This window comes from Convolutriloba macropyga, chromosome 1, assembly GCF_964194025.1.
Source record: "Convolutriloba macropyga chromosome 1, txConMacr16.3, whole genome shotgun sequence".
Classification (NCBI taxonomy): Eukaryota; Metazoa; Xenacoelomorpha; order Acoela; family Convolutidae; genus Convolutriloba; species Convolutriloba macropyga.
Window position 1 is genome coordinate 12,922,979 of NC_134468.1, and position 16,649 is coordinate 12,939,627.

The 16,649-nt window shown below is 37.6% G+C and overlaps 2 protein-coding genes across 2 annotated transcripts; both read left to right on the top strand.

Annotated features, from left to right (window-relative positions):
* The first annotated feature begins 230 nt into the window (after positions 1-230).
* LOC142335106 (putative RNA-binding protein 19) lies at positions 231-14,975 on the top strand. The gene is made up of 4 exons (XM_075383463.1): positions 231-502; positions 7,819-7,834; positions 12,449-14,306; positions 14,611-14,975. The coding sequence occupies exons 1-4, from the start codon at positions 306-308 to the stop codon at positions 14,862-14,864; spliced, it is 2,325 nt and encodes a 774-aa protein (XP_075239578.1). The 5' UTR covers positions 231-305; the 3' UTR covers positions 14,865-14,975.
* Positions 3,110-12,450, top strand: LOC142335099 (uncharacterized). Its single transcript, XM_075383451.1, has 2 exons — positions 3,110-6,100; positions 12,413-12,450. The coding sequence occupies exon 1, from the start codon at positions 3,135-3,137 to the stop codon at positions 3,681-3,683; it is 549 nt and encodes a 182-aa protein (XP_075239566.1). The 5' UTR covers positions 3,110-3,134; the 3' UTR covers positions 3,684-6,100; positions 12,413-12,450.
* Positions 14,976-16,649: the final 1,674 nt, after the last annotated feature.

Genomic DNA, 16,649 nt, shown 5'->3' on the forward strand with positions numbered 1-16,649 from the left:
TGCTGCCCCCGAGTTGACTGACTACCCTTATAGGGGAGTGGCTTTCTTGAATCTTTTCCGTTTGTGCCCGCAGTACGTTATGCTCCACCTTTTACAGAGCACGTGCCATTACATAGTAAATCATTATCTAAAAATATGGCACGTGCTTCTGGGGGGGGGGGGGGGGGGTGGGGTGGGGGGGGGGGGCAAATAATATGCACCCACTAAGCTAGAGGGGCACAAAAGGAAAAGATCCACTTGCCTTTAATGATCTTTTTTAAATATGACGCGTTGACAAGCATTTTGTTAAATTCTTTAAGAATGCAATGAAAAGCTCGAAACTTATTATCAAGAACATACCGAAATCAGCGAAAGAAAAGGACCTGCTAGAGTTCTTTCAGAAGTTTTCCACTGTTACTAATGTGCAATTGAAGAAAACACGAGAAGGAGTGGCAAGAAGTTTTGCTTTTGTTGGTTTTAATTCAGAAGAGGAGGCAGAATTGTGCAAGACGAAGCTTGACAAGTGTTTCCTGAAGGAAAGGAATGAGCTGACACCTATGAATTGAAGACAGTAATCCAAGCTTTTTTGGGGAAAATAAGAAGTTCGCTCAGTCACTAAAACAGCTTCAATAAGCTAGTGCTTGTAAATATAATTACATGACGAAGGGCGAAGCAATGAGCTTAGTTTTTTTTTATTTCAGTGCAGAAAGGAAAGAGTTTCCCAGCTGTGATATGAGAGAAATAGGAAAGAGCTTCCCAGATATGAGACGGAAATCTTTTTATAGCTGCGAAGCTGTAAGCTGAGCGTAGCTATATTGCGGTGCTCTTGGTTTTTTACAATTCAAAGAATTTGAATTGTATTGGGGCGCTGTCTTTTTTTAAGATCTGTTCACACATTTTCATGATTTTTGAAGTCAAATTGGAGTAGTGATTTTGGTCACGCCGAAACAGGAAGTGGAGCGAAAAAGCGAGTATTTTGCGGCGTGAATTTTTTTTCGCTCCAAATTTAAAGTAGAGTGAGAAAATGGTGTTCAAAAATTCGCTTTCTCGCTAGTGGTTTTCTGTTCACATGCGGCAATTTGACTTCGATTTTTACTGTTTTTTTGGATCGGATTTTTTTCTAAATGGTTTTTCCAATCCATTCATAGTCCGTTCTAGGTCTAGTTTTCTGTTTAGTCAATGAAAATTCTTTGAATTGTACGTCAGGACTTGTCCTGCTATGTTTTTTGTTTCGTCGTCTGACGCTCTTTTTTCGTTTTACATTTTCACACAGCAAAGCTGAAGAAGTCAAATTTTCTGAATGACTTCTTGTCACTAACGGCATTTGCGCGCGTGACGTCATTTCTCACTCGCTTTAGCGAAAGATTTTAGGTTATTTGCGTGATTAGATTTTGATCATACGTGACTTACCTCACTCAATAAAATGACTTTTGCACTTTAAAACTTAGGTTTAATTTGAATTTGTTTAAGGTCAAAGGAACTCATATGTGCAGTAAAGGTCCCTAATAAGAGGCTTCTGTGGAATGAATTTTAACAAGCTTTATTGATTTATCGCTGAATGTTTTTTAGCCTAGTTTTTTGAGCGGCGTCGATTTTTTTTCAATTTAGATCTGTATCTGTTTCTATCTCTATCATATTGCTATAGCAATATCGACGTCAATACGAGTCTTTGTTACAAATGGTTATTCAAGCTGATTGACAGGCACACCCCAAAAAGAACGAAGAAACGCCAAAGCTATCCACCGTGGTTCACCCAGGAAACTTCTCATCATCTTAACCAACTGGCGACAGAGCAAAGGAAAATTGCCAAGAAAGGTTCTCAGCAATCAAGGAAGTTATTACTACTGTCGCAAATTTGCGAAAGAATGCAAGACGAAAATCGAGCTGAGTATGAGAAATCTCTCTTCGCCACGAGAAACAAGCAGAAAATATTCAAGTACTTGAAAAGTTTGAAGAGAGACAACTTGCCACCCATGATTCAATCAGAAGCCACTAACTGTGAAGCAAGATTGGATGAAGAAAAAGCGAAACTCTTCAATTCATATTTCGCATCTGTTGTAACAGATGATGATTACGAGTACTTCGAACCTCCAAGTGGACATCGCTTTGGCAGCATCCAGCTGGAATCCAGTGAAGCGGAGATCAGGGCTGAACTGGAGCGATTAGACCCAAACAAAAGCCGCGGAAACGATGAAATCCCACGAGTATTCCTGAAGAAAACTTTCAACGTTGTAGTCTCATCGTTGAAAAATCTGTTTGCGAACAACAAGCGACTAAGGAAGTTTCCGTCGGAATGGAAAATTGGCATCGTATCACCCATATTCAAAGACAATGATAGAAAAGAAGTATCCAACTACCGTCCTGTGACACTGCTGAACATAGTCTCAAAACTATTCGAGAAGTTCATGTTTCGAGCACTGATGAAAGCCTTCGGAGCAGAGATAAGTAATTAACAATACGGATTCCGAACGAAACGTTCTGTTGTTGTTCAATTACTCTACAGCTTGACCCAAATCTACAAAATGATTGGATCTGCACATTCCGTGAACTTTCTTGTCCTATTTGAATTTTCGAAAGCCTTCGATAAGATCAAACACAGCCAGCTCCTACGGAAATTACTACAACTTGATTTGTCTGAGGGAGTATTTGAATTAGTACGTGGCTACTTAAGCGGTAGAACCCAAAAAGTTAAAATCAACAATGTTAAAAGCGAACCCCTCGTGATCACAGGAGGCGTCCCCCAAGGATCTGTCCTTGGCCCGCTCCTATTCTTGATATACATAAATGACCTTCCCAATGTTGTTTTTTCTTCACTTGCCCTGCTCTTTGCAGATGATCTCAAGGTGATATTCAACGGAGATGACACCTCAGTACAGAAGCTACAGGAGGACATAAATAACTTACACTATTGGAGTGCTCAAAATCATCTGTTGTTCAATAGTAAGAAATGCTCTGTAACCGAATTCAAAGTTGGAAATCGACCAAAGACTCTGAACCAGATGCAGTTCATGCTTGGTAATAACCCGATTGAAAGTAAAGACCTCGTTAAAGATGTTGGTCTGATTGTAAATCGGCATCTAAACTGGGGAGACCATGCTAAACACCGAGTCGGCAAAGCAGTGAAGTCACTGTTCCATCTGCGACGAAACACTTCTATGGCTTTACCACAGGAATCAAAAGTACACTTGTATAGAACCATTCTTTCACCAATTCTGCTCTTCTCATCGGAATGCTGGGAACTTAGACTTAGAAAGTCTGAATACCAGATCATGGAATCCTTCCACAAGAAAGCAATGAGATGGATCTGCGGGAGTATTGACTACAAGGACGCTATTTTAAAATCGAATCTACTACCACCACTTTATTTTAAAGTATTGAAAGATCTGTTGATGTTTAGTAGCCTTCTGAGCGGCAAGTATGATGTGGAATTCTCAGAAATCCGAGTTGTTGGAGAGGACAGAAGGAAAAGAGTGGCACTCCCAGAGGCCAAATATGAGGTTCAGAGATTGTACTTCTGGTACAGAACGGGGTTCCGAGTGAACGTCATCCAGAAAGTGATGGACTTCTTCTGTGAGCAGCAACTGAAGAGGAAACTCATTGAATACATGTGGAGCTATTTGGAAAGGAGCTGGATTGAGCAGAATCCTTACACATGGACATTCATTTCTATCTGTGAAAACTGTCGTGCACATCCTAGAACCTAACAGCGGGAATAACATCCCAGTGGCATATCCACGAAGTCATAATAATAATAATAATAATAATATGGCACGCAGGTCTATTCTTTCGCAGCTATTCCGGCAATCTGCCGGCTATGTTTGATAACCACAAAATATTATCGGTTTTTGTGTATATTCAGTTATGCCTCATGTGAAGGGACACAAGAGCGCTTAGTTCTAAAGAAACATCCGACGTGGGTGTGAGACTCATTAGTTTCTACTGTAAATTCCCAGCAACAATTATCTCCAGGTTTAATTCTCAGAGGAGTATTTCTTAATCAATGTCTCTATTGTAGCTATTCATGAGATTTAATTCGATTGGACCAAATTAAAATTCGGGGAAGAGAAATGCGAAGCAAGTAAAAACGTTGAGAACTCTTTGATTTTAGTGAATTCTAATTCCACGTCAAAATATAATTATTACGTAAGTTTTTATTGTTTAGGAAATTTGTATCTGCAAAAGAAATTGTATTTTTTTCACGGTTCAGCTGCGTTCTTCTTGATCAGCAGAACCAAAGCAGGGGGTTCAATGAAACATTAGTCACTTTCAGCAACTAGACACGCTGAAAAGGCGGATCTGGGCTTTTACTATGCCGCCATGATCTGGGCTTTTACTATGCCCCACCTGATCCTTCCGCGAACCAAAGGAGGCAATGACGGAACCCTCGGGAAAACCATTGCCTTGATCAATGGATATCAGGCAACATTAATGAAATCTTCGCCGAAGCGACGGCTTTACAAGAGCGACTCGTAAAGAGCAAAGCGAAACTAGGCCTCAACGAATATAAAAAGTTTGATAAACAAATGACTTCAAACATGATCTTAAAACGCTATCAGATGCCAAAGCGAAGAATCAAAGGGAGCGTCATCTCTTTAAATGAAAAAGCAACAGTCATTGGGCTGTTTTAAACAGCACTCCAAATCCTGCAGGCGAAGCATCCAAAAAGTAAACCCTTTAAACCGGAATTGATAATACCCGACGACCCACCTAATTCACTACCATACCCTTTCTCGATGTTTGCAATGTTGCTATTCGAAGAGCTGCTGTGAAAACAAAGTGGAAGCCATGGGACTTCAAGCCTCGTTGCTCAGGAATGGGGACGGTGGCTTCTTAACTCGTTCAAAGCATCGTCCTGCGACCTATGCAAAATTCTCTTAAAACTAGCCAACCGAGTTGCCACAGAAAAGCTCTCGTTCCCTGATTCCTATAATGCATGACGACTTATCGCTTTAGACAAATGCCCCGGCGTTTGGCCCATAGGCATCGGTGAAGTAATACGAAGAATCTTAGGATGAAGCATCATTAAATGTGTGATGCAAGATCTCACCCAACTTGGCTGAAATGTAGTTCGGCCGTGACCCAAAAATGTGGCATTGAACATGCCACTCCCTCATGGGCGCATATGAGAATCAAATTACGGAAGGCAGCCTCATGATCGAGGCGAAAAACGCATTTAACCGCCTCAATCTCCTGCTTGCCCTCAAAAACATACCAAAACTATAATAGTCGTTTTAACCTTCCTCATGAATTCATAACAAAACCCATCAAACATGTACAGCCCTAATTTAACCCTCCAATCTCAAGAGGGTACCACTCAGGGCAGCCAATTAGGTATGTCAATTTGTGGAGTAGCGACACTACCCCTCGCCACGCAAATTCAGACCCTAACATTACTCAAAAATGGTGTGAAGATGGAATTGCAGCATGCTCAATCCACTCCCTGAAAAGTTTCCTTGATAAACTCCGCGCCATAGAACGAGGCGTTTGGTACAGTGTTATCATATGCCACATCAAAAAAAAAACAAAGCTTATGGAGAGCCTTCACAAATGCGGTCAAATAAGTTGACTTTTATAGGAGGAACTATGCCAAATTCGCAGACAATATCCTCCAAAATATTAGCAAAGAACTAATACCATCAATGGTTATTCATCGTACATACAGCAACAAGTACAGGGACTTTTATCGCTACCGGTTCGCGAAGGCAGCGTCCACATCCTTCTTCCGAGCGATCAAGTCCAGGAGTACAAAAGCTCCGTCAAGGTTGCTACGACTCTTGGAGAAAATCGAAGGGAAGCAATCGAAGAACAGGATTGTTTACTGAGAACCATGATGCGCGAAGATCAAATTCTAAAAACCCAGAGGTCAATTAAAACTCTCTCTTTCTCTCTCTCTCTCTCTCTCTCTGAAAATGTACAACTTTGACCTAACGAAGTCAGAATTCCGTGATAGAATTGCCCAGAGGTTTGGATGAGAACCCAACAAATTTCACTCAACCTGTGCAAGTGGAAAGCCGATCACAGTTGCCGATGCTTTGCATGCACAAAGGATAGGTTCACCCATCATAGGTACATTTGCGATTCACTAGCAAATCTGCTCGATCAATCATACGATGATGTAGAGGTTGAACCATGTCTAGAGACTTTGCAAGGAGAATCCTTCTCAAATCAAAGCAAAACAACTGAACACCAAGGGTGCTTCTCACCAAGGGTGCTTTTCTTTGATTCAATCGACGCCTTTTAAATCTTGAGTGTGTTCATCAATTTTCTATACAGCTCTATATAATGCAGCTCCATATTCATCAATGCAGCTCTATATAATTTGCATTTGATGCTTATTCGATGTTGGGTGCTGTCAGATTTTTTAAATGTATATAGGAGTTGACTTGCCGCCCCTAGTTGACCGAGTACCCTATAAGCGGAGGGGGCATTCTTTTCGTTCTCATATTTCACTTGAAAAATATTGGTTTGTTATTTCTCTAATAACAAACCAATATTTTTCAAGTGGAATATGAGAACGAAAAGAATGCCCCCTCCGCTTATAGGGTACTCGGTCAACTAGGGGCGGCAAGTCAACTCCTATATACATTTAAAAAATCTGACAGCACCCAACATCGAATAAGCATCAAATGCAAATTATATAGAGCTGCATTGATGAATATGGAGCTGCAGCTTTAAAATTCCTGATTTTCAGTTTTGCATATTACTGTAGAAAAAATTGCCGAGGTAGGGAGATGAGGAATGAGCCTACGCCCCGAATTGGTACTTCGCGAGGCAATGTAAATCTATTTGTAGGAATTAAGTTTTGTAATCTCTGGTCAACTGATTGTTTTACGGGTATTTATGTTTATATCACAAGTAAGCGTGGGACATGTCGTATAACTATTACCTTCAGTGAAATTGTCCAAGATACATAGGATATAGTGTTTGCTCGCTCTTGATGTGTTATAAATAAGCATTGAGTTTAGTCTGTGGCCAAAGATATTAATATAAGCTTCTCCGATTTGTGCCTCTTCAAAAAGATTGGCCTGGATCTTCTTCATTGGGCTACATTTATCTTTGAGTTCAATCATCACACACCTCACCTGTTTTTATTTATATTTTTAGCTTTACTTTTCATTATCTGATATCCCGGTTTCAGTCGGACATCATAACCATCTGTGGTTCCAATCCAACAGCACGCAACATTCAAATGGGAAATTTTACTTCAAAATCCCTTCTTTTTAAAATCTATTAATTCACTTTCAACTGTTATAAATGTTGCAGAAATGCTTTTGAAAGGGGTTGCTTGTTTGATTTCCGCGGGCACTGTGCTGTCTCAACATTGATATCAGTTTTAACCAATGTATTAATTTTACACGGCCATAGCTAAGTCTGAGAACGTCTTCCTGGAGAGTGCTGATTTTGTAGGTGTGACCATCTTTCCATTCACAGACGATTGCGCCTTCTCTGGTCGACGCTGAATTTATTCGAGAGTCATTTCCATTAGTTTTGTGAACCATGATATTTCCCTACTAAGCTCTGAGTAAATTCCGAGATTTAGATTAATGGAATGGTCTTTTCCTTCTTGGGCTTGTCTCCTGCTTTTTTCTTCGTGGGTTGGGTTTCTTTGTCGTCCGAGGAATGAAAATGCGCCGATAGCCGCAAAATCTTTGTTATCCTGACCATATTGTTTGAAGAAATTGCTTCTATAAAGGTTTCAGTTCGAAATTGTTCAGTTGAAATTTTCTTCAAACTCGGCTCGAAAATGACTGACTCTATTTTCAACGACCTCATTGATGCAGGTGCTCTTGTTTTGTTTTTCTTTTAGCTGTTTTTTAGTTCTTTACCGCTTTCTGCCAGCCGGAATTTTTTAAAAGTTTTAGATTTAACCAGTATTTGGCCTTCGATTTTTAAGCTGTGGAAAATCGATCTCATTAGAATCTCAGATTGTTACCTTTGCAACCGCTTTGTTCCATAATTTGAGTCTCAAATGTATTCAATAGGGATTGATAGCTTAGCATTCAAATGAACCTGAATCAAAGAGCAAAAGTAAAGAGCTGCAAAAATGTGAACGATGAGCGAGCTATTAGTTACTAAAATGAAACTGTTTGAATTGTTTAATCTGCCTCATTTAACGTTCTTTTGGAGTGCAATTGCTACAATAGAGAACGAACAACGTTTGGAAAAGAAAACTATCATTTCGGTTGAATGGACCCTAAGGTAATATATGTGAAGGTTCATATTGGAGAGACTATGAAACAAGGACTTCTGTCAAATATGATAAGGAACACTATATGTATATGTGTGTTTATATATATGTCTATATTTAATGTTAATATATCAATTGATTTCTCATTGTCGTCTGCCTTCTGTTCAGCTCTTTCAGCAACTGTTGTGTTTGATAATTGTGGTCTTTTTTTTCTCCAGAAATAAGCTTAAAGAAAAGTTATGATTTTCTTAACGTTAAATGATTTTCAATCGATTTGTACCCTGTTGCTAAAAAAGTAGGTACGTTGGGAAGTTCATCAAACGTAGGTCATCAAAATGAAGTGATTTTCTAGAATGCCTATAGTGGCTGCTGCCGTAATATAAGTTAAGACGTTCAGTTTGACTAAGTCAAGTTTAAAGGCAGAAATAGTAGCAAATAAATGTGGTTATTTGAATAGTAAAGAACGTATCATGTACTCGATGGACTACAGCCAGCTTTTCTTTCCTTTAAAAGTAAAAAAAACAAGGAGGCTCGGTAATGTGCGTACGCACATAAGGTTCCGACCCCGCTCATCCACATTCTTGACTTAATTGGCTACCAAATGATGAAGAGATAGAAAACTTTAAAAAACATACATATCGTTCAATAAACAACCAATGGAATACAATAATGCCACGCTAGAGGGCCGATGAACGTTGTTGATAATAGGACTATTAGAAAGGACAATAATAAGTATCAAACAACCAACATTATTTACTTCTGTAAAAATATGGAACCTGTCCTCAACGCGACTGGTTAACTGGTCGTCAAAGTGAGCAAAGAGATGCGAAGTTCAAAAATACGTTTTTTTGAAAACAATTATTATCACCGTTATTAATGTCATTAGATATCAACTGAAAACCCTAAAATGTTCATTTATATCTCTATAGGAAGCAATTGAGACATGTAATTATGCAACGTTCATTTGCACAAAATTTCAAAGCCAATGGGACCTACGATTATTGTTATAAATTAAAAAGAAAACAAAAATCCTATAAAAAGTACAAATGTTAAAAAATTCAAATATTTTATTAAATCTGGTAGTAAAAGTAATAACAAAGCCAAGAAAAAATGTTTGAAGCTAAAACGGTTATAGAGATTAAATTATAGCCCACTGGAAATGAGTTGTGACCTGTGTTTACAGAGACTGAACTACGAAGCGACCGAAAAAGTATTTAAAAAAATGACGAAGCTCAAAAACTCAAATGTTTTTGAAAACAAATAATTTCAAAAGTCAGAACAGATTTATGACTTCAACGAACAGCGATGGATTAAGTTGCAATACCTCAGGAAGCCAATTGGGCCTGTTAACAATGAGATGTCACGGCCCCACAAAATAACAACAAATATATAAAGAAGCCAATACTTCAAACAATTTTACGAGATGACACTTTTCAAGGCACTATAATTAAAAGATGTTACCTGTAAGAACTGTAAATCATCACTTCCTCCTCATCTTAACATCAAAAAGTCCTCCTTATAAACGGACTACGTAGACATGACAACAGAGGAAACCCATAATTTGAAAATCTCGAAAAATTTGTATGAAATTAACGGTCAAAGCAATCAGCCACAACGTATAAACAAGCGCGAAAAAAGTTCTAATCAACAAAAGTAATTAAGACTTCTTATTAGTGGGATTGAGTTACATGGTTAGGAAAATGAAAGCAAAAAGAATATTATTCAAAGAAAAATCTTTTTATTTCATTTGAAAGTCACTTAAACAAACAGCTATAAACGGAAATCTTTTACAAGGACGAGTTATACGTCCTCGGAAAGCAATTGAGACCTATCGTTATCAGGTATTTGGCGTACAACAACAAAAAGAAGGTCAAACAGGCAAAAACAAAAATTCCATAAAATTGCGAGATAATTGTGTCTCAGCCCAAGAAGCATAAACTATGTAACAAAAACAATGAATATACCCAGATACGCCTTTTTCCAACGCTATGCTTTTTCCCTGTTATGCTTTTTTCAATTGGACTGGTCAATAATGTGATAATTCGACAAGGAAACAAATTGAACTCATAAATTATGCAATTAGTCTCAAAAATATTTAAAAAAATTGAAAACGCATAGTCTCAAAACAAGGAGACCATTAGTTGAACATAAAACCTTCACTGACATAAATTTATAACCCAGAGGAAATTGGTTTTTGCCTGTTTTTACTGACACTGCCCCCGAATTTGAGAAACATAAGATAAAATAGTGGCAAAGTTCAAAAATTAACCGATATTTTCTTAAAACAAATGCATTCAAAGTCATAAGACATTAGATAACAACTGAAAGAATTGTCTAGGTTCATTTATACCTCCTAAAAATAACTGGATCTTTGATTTGGGACAATAAGTCATTGGGCTACAAAAAAAGATAACAAATGAAGAAAAACTCAAGAATTCCATAAAATTTTTGGTCAGCCATAAAAACCATGAGCTTAACTCTCAAACTGTAATATAATCTCGTTGGGCCTCGCTTAGAGTAAATAGTATCTGTCATTAGTTGAGCCCTGATTTGAAAACCTTGTCAGTATTTTACATAAAAAACATTTACATAGCGGAAATATTTGAAAAAAAGGTCGCGCTCCATTAAAATCTAAAGAATTTTTTTGTAAGGATCCACGGCGAGATCAAGATCAGCCCGGATATTGCTGCTCGTCTAACAAATTACTCAATTGTTTAAATTGTTGCGAAGTAGATCAATGTTTTAACAAGATTTCAGTTTATCAAAAATAAAAATGCATTTTGTTTAGTTACCGATTTTAAATTAGCAAAAACTGGCAAAATTTTAATTCCAGAAGACTCTCAAAACTAGCGTTTGTCGGTTTAAAACTACTAGCTTGTACAAATAGCTTGTTTGTCAGTTTAAAAGGAATATGGCCGCTGTTTTAAGGTATCTACTTCCAGCAAATTTAAAGCAAGTGGGCTAAAAAAGCAATTTTCCCAAATTTGGTCCCGAAAAATGTTTCATTAGTTTTGAAAAATTAAGCATAAATTCTAGCCCAAAAATTCGGATCGAACAATTCAGCAAGCCTCCTTTGTCTTTAAAGTTAAAATCAACAACACTAAAGCTGACAGTTTAAACAGATTTTGGCACAATTGATGAAAATTAGGTCAAAAATAAAGAAAATGTGAATAAATACAGCTGAATTACGTCTAATATTCACACAACTCTAAACCTCGTTAGCTCCCTATAAAAAGCGAAAATTGAAAAAAAATTTTTTTAATTCGATATTCTACGCCGGACGGGCTTTTTAATGATACCACTCACAACTCTCTACGATGATTATATCGATCGGCCAAAATTGTCTGAACAAAAAAAAACCATTTGAGTATATAGTTCCTCCCCCACTAAAGTGGGTCGGAACAATGATTCACCAATCTGGTGTAGGAACTCTCTTATTTATTGTCTCCAAGAGCGGTTCAATAATTAGCAAAACTAGTTTGTGTCGCATATGCTCTTGTTATAAAAAGAACTTTTCAGTTATCAGTTACAGAGTGATCAAGTACAGAGCTACTGGTGTTTTAAAATCACATACAGGATTAATTTTTTTGACCAAATGAACTTCAAAATGTAGCTTGCTCTTTCCAAAAAAAAAATTAAATGAGTTATGGGATTATAGATTTTTGGAACCGTAAGATGCTGTTGTTGAAGATTAGCCCCGGCCTTGCGAATACTGTTCTTTCAGCACTTCCTCTTCGTCAATTTTGTAATCCGTTTGTGGCTCTGCACAGGCAGCTTGCTCTGACAATTATCACCATAAGTATTTCTGGAATTTGATTCCATGCTTCGCTAGCTCATCCCGACAACAATTTAAGTTTATCACAGTAATTAAAGTTGCTATGTTGAGATTTTTAAAAATGCTATTTGTTATTTCTATTATAGAAAATTTATCTATTAATTAAGCATATTAAATGACTGAACCTATGTACAAGAAAGGTAGGATTGCAGCCAGCTTTTGGAAGTTAAAAAAATGTTTCCTCAATCTAGTTTAGAAACTACACTATTGTCTTCGAGAGTGGTTCAAAAATGAGCAAAAACGTATTTGTATCGAATCTGTTCCTTTGTCATAAAATAATTTTTGCATTTACCGGAGAGCTCAAATACAGAGCTACTGATTTTTTAAAACTGCATATAGAATTAACATTGATTGAGGAATGACAGGTCAAAATATAGCGTGGTTCCCCCTCCCAAAAAAAGTTGTGCTAGTTGTTTCATGGGTGTCTCTCAAATCGTGGTTGACAGGGATCTCGCGTTGCTATCGAGTTCGCACGTAATGCGTGTCATAAAGAACCCTCAATTGAGAACAATGCAGATGGACACGAAACAACGTCAGATTTTCTTGATACAAGTAAAGACAACACAAAGTCGCAAGATTTGAACTTTTTAAGCAGCAAAGTCACTTCGGGCGAATCTGCTCTACATGCGTCCACGGAGTACAAAATTCACGTGTACAATTTCCCTACAGCCTGGGATATTTATGATCTGAAAAAATTTTTGGGCAAGAAGTTCTATTTTAAAAAATTCAAGAAGTTCAAACAGCACCAGAAGAACAAGTTTATAGTAACGACTGAGAGTTTTGGTAGTCTACAGTTAGCTCTGGCTAAAAATGGCGCAGAAGTTGAAGGAGTTGCTTTGAAAATTGTTCAAGTAGGTTCGGAGACTTCGAAAGATTTAAAAAGCGCAGAACATAAAAGTGAAGAAACTAAAGCAAATGAAGTTGTGAATAAAACTGCCGAGATTATAGACACTGGTCGACTTTTTGTGAAGAATTTGCCGTATACTTTGACAGAAAATGAGCTTGAGAGTGTGTTCGCGAAACATGGCGAGGTTGTTGAAACCTCAATTCCGATAAATTACGATACAAACGAGTCTATGGGTTACGGTTTTGTGACATTCTTATTACCAGAATCGGCTTTAAAAGCGTACGAAGCCCTTAACGGAACAAGTTTAAAAGGCAGAACATTGCACGTTGCAGCCGCTTGGGAGCCAACAAGCAAACCAAAATTTGAGAAGTCAGATTCAGGTCAAAATCAAGAATTCAAAACCACTTACCAGAAGAAAAAGGGCGAGGAGATGAAAGACATGAGCATGAAAAGTTATAATTGGAATTCCTTGTTTATCGGGTCAAATACAGTCGCTGATTCGCTTTCGAATCAATACGGGATGAGGAAACAGGAAATTTTGAGTGCCGAAGGAAAGGACGCAAGTTTACCTGTAAGAATAGCCCTGGGTGAAACCAGACTTGTGAACGAAACCAGACAATTTTTGCTGGACCATGGAGTGAATTTAGACGCCTTCAGTCAAGCAGTTGGCAAGAGAAGTAAAACTGTAATTTTGGCTAAAAACTTACCCGTGTCAACATCTAAACAAGAATTAGAGGATGTGTTTACCAAAAATGCACCAATTGATCAGGTTGTTTTGCCTCCGTCAGGGCTAAGTGCCCTGGTCACGTTCAAAACTCAAGCAGACGCTAAGAAAGCATTTCTGAGATTAGCCTATACGAAGTTTAAAGGCACGCCTTTGTACTTGGAATGGGCGCCCGTAGATTGCTTTGACCCTGAAAAATTGCTCAAAATTCAAAACGAAAGAAACAGAAAGGACGAAGTTGCTGAAACTGCAACAGAGCAAAACCAGAATGCAGACGTTGTTGGTTCTGAAGAACTGCCTGAAAATGCTTGCGTGTTTGTAAAAAATATTTCATTTGATACAACAGAAAGTAGCTTGAAAGAAGCTTTCAGTCGGTTCGAAGACAGCATTGATTCCGCAATGATTGCAACGCATAAGAAAGGAGACGTGGTTCTGTCTCGTGGTTATGGCTTTATCCAGTTTAAGAGTAATGAAAGTGCAATGGAGGCTATTAAAACCATGCAAGGGAAGCTAGTGGATGGTCACGCGGTAGAGTTGAAACTCTCCAATAGGCCATCGAACAATCCCAAGTCAAGTCGCTTAAACAACCAGCGAACTAAGGAGACAGATGAAGTGTCGACATGCAAAATTCTTGTGAAGAATATTCCCTTTGAAGTGAAGGAGAAAGAACTAAAGCAGTTGTTTTCAACTTTTGGTCAGGTCAAATTTCTGCGGTTGCCGAAAAAGATGGCAGGTGAAGTTTCATTTTTGCCTTGTTGTATCGTGAATTTCATTACAAACAGTCCCAAGATCTGAATTAGCAGTTTAAGGTTATGTGATTTTGCTTCACCAAAATTGTTTTCAATTGTTTTAATTGCCTTAATCCCATGTCCCTTCGATCTCTTGCGGTGTCAGGACAAAATACCCAATGCGAATTTCAAAACTGATTTTATTTACTTATCCGAGAAATTATACTCGCTTCTTATAAATGGTATTTCAGACCTGGAATAGGTAATGCAATTTTAATCACTTTCTCACTTGATGTTTTTGAATTGCAGGTGAGACACACAGGGGATTTTGTTTCGTGGAGTACTACAGCTTGGCAGAGGCCAAGAAAGCCTTCACATCTCTCAGCCAGAGCACCCATTTGCTGGGCAGGCGACTGGTGTTGGAATGGGCCACCAATGATCCACAGACAGTTGGAGATATGCGAAAGAGGACAGCCGAGAAGTACCATTTGCAACAAGAGCATGAAAGTCGCTTAGCAAAGAGAACTAAATTTGACGACTCAGGGAACCAGCTTGGAGATTGATGATGACAGTACTTGTTCAGCATTGCCTGATTACGCTCCGAGTTACATGATGAAAATTCTACGCCTTGATAAAAACTGTATCAAAGTTTTTTTAATTGAGTTTCGAGAAAATTTTGTTTGAACTTTGATGTCTACAAAGGTTGTAATGGGCAAATTTAGATCTATGCCTGTTGATAAACGGCCTCAATGAGTTATTAATAGCCGCGAAGCGATAGCGGCTATTATTGGGGGGACATTGTGTTTTTTTTAATTCGTCGTCTCCATCGATGATTCTTGCGACCTAAATTCTTGGAATTGAGTTTCTCAATTTCATTGATTAATAGCCGCCCTCATCTTCTCAGCCGGCTATTATAGCGCTCCTATTTTTTTTACAATTCAAAGAATTTGAATTGTATTGGGGCGCTGTCTTTTTTTACGACTCGAAGAGGAGTATTGGAGAAGTCCTTTTTTTTAATCACTTTAGTTGGAGTGAATTTTGAAGCAGGAAATGAAACGCGTGAAAAATTTTAGAGTGGTTTGGGTGCTGAACAAAAGTGAAGAGGGGAGCGAAAAGAGAGTGGTTTTTTGTTCATGCCGCTGTTTTTGATAGAGCGAGAAATTGATGTGTGAAAAAATTTCCTCTGAGCGAGCGAAATTTTTTTGTTCACGTGCGGCTTTTAAAAGCAGTTTTTTGCAATTTTTCTTGTTTACGAGGTTTGATTATGATATTGTATTGGATTTGGGCTCGTTCTGATAGGAATTGAAGGTTTCAAGTAGTTAATTTGAGTTTTATGCAAATTTTGAGGTTTTTGATCAGTTTTGCTGATTTTTCGACGAAATTTAATGTAATTTGGCCTTTTGTTTTGTTTTACTGCTTTAAGTGCAATTTGCATAGAAGCTCGTTACTCAAAGATCATCAGGGATACAAATTGATTAAAATTTTGTTGTTATAAATCATTTTTTCTGAAGAAAAATGACAGAAAAATTAGGAATTTTTTAACCACTTTTTCAAATTTTTTTGCTTTTTTTCGTTTTTTTTTCAATGATAGACAACTTCTTTAGCTTGTTACGACTTGCCCATTTTTTCGCGAGCATTTCCTTGCTCTATTTGCTCTAAGTATTTTTATTTGGCTGTATTTTTTCTTGTAAAATTTAAAAAAAAACACCTTACTTTTTCTCGTTTTTTATTTGTTCAATTTGGTTTTAAATGTCTTTTCTATTCTTCCTCAACCTTTGATAGGATTTGGGGAGTTTTCTAGTGGAAGTCAGTTGTTGAAGCTTTTTTGGATGTCTCTCGTTTTGATTGATAATAGTTTCGAGTTGTTTTTGTTAAAGAAAATCGAGTAAATCAGAGCAAATGTTGGCCACTTTTTGTCTTTTTCTAGGTTTATTGCATATTTCATCCAATTTTATGTTTCTTGTTGGTAACTTTTTCCCAATAAAGAGCATTTTTGTAGGTGCCGATACTATGAATTTGCACTTGAAGGCTTAGCAGGGCAGTTTTCATTTAAACAAATTATACAAATCTCTAATTCGTTAAAGAGTTTTTCTTTGTCTTTTTTAGTATGATGTTTAACGTTTCTCTGCAGGTACTAGGTGGGCGGCTGATCTAGCCAAATATATAACTAATTGATCGCTATGAGTTATGGATGGGAAGCTGCATGTTATCTTTTTGTAGAGGATTTTGTTTGGATTTTCTGAGAATATTATTTTTTGATTTGGTCCTTTGTCAAGTTTCCAGTTCTCCAGTCTTTTCTTTGTGTCTTTGTGAATTGGTTACACTGTCAGTCGATTAATAATATGCTG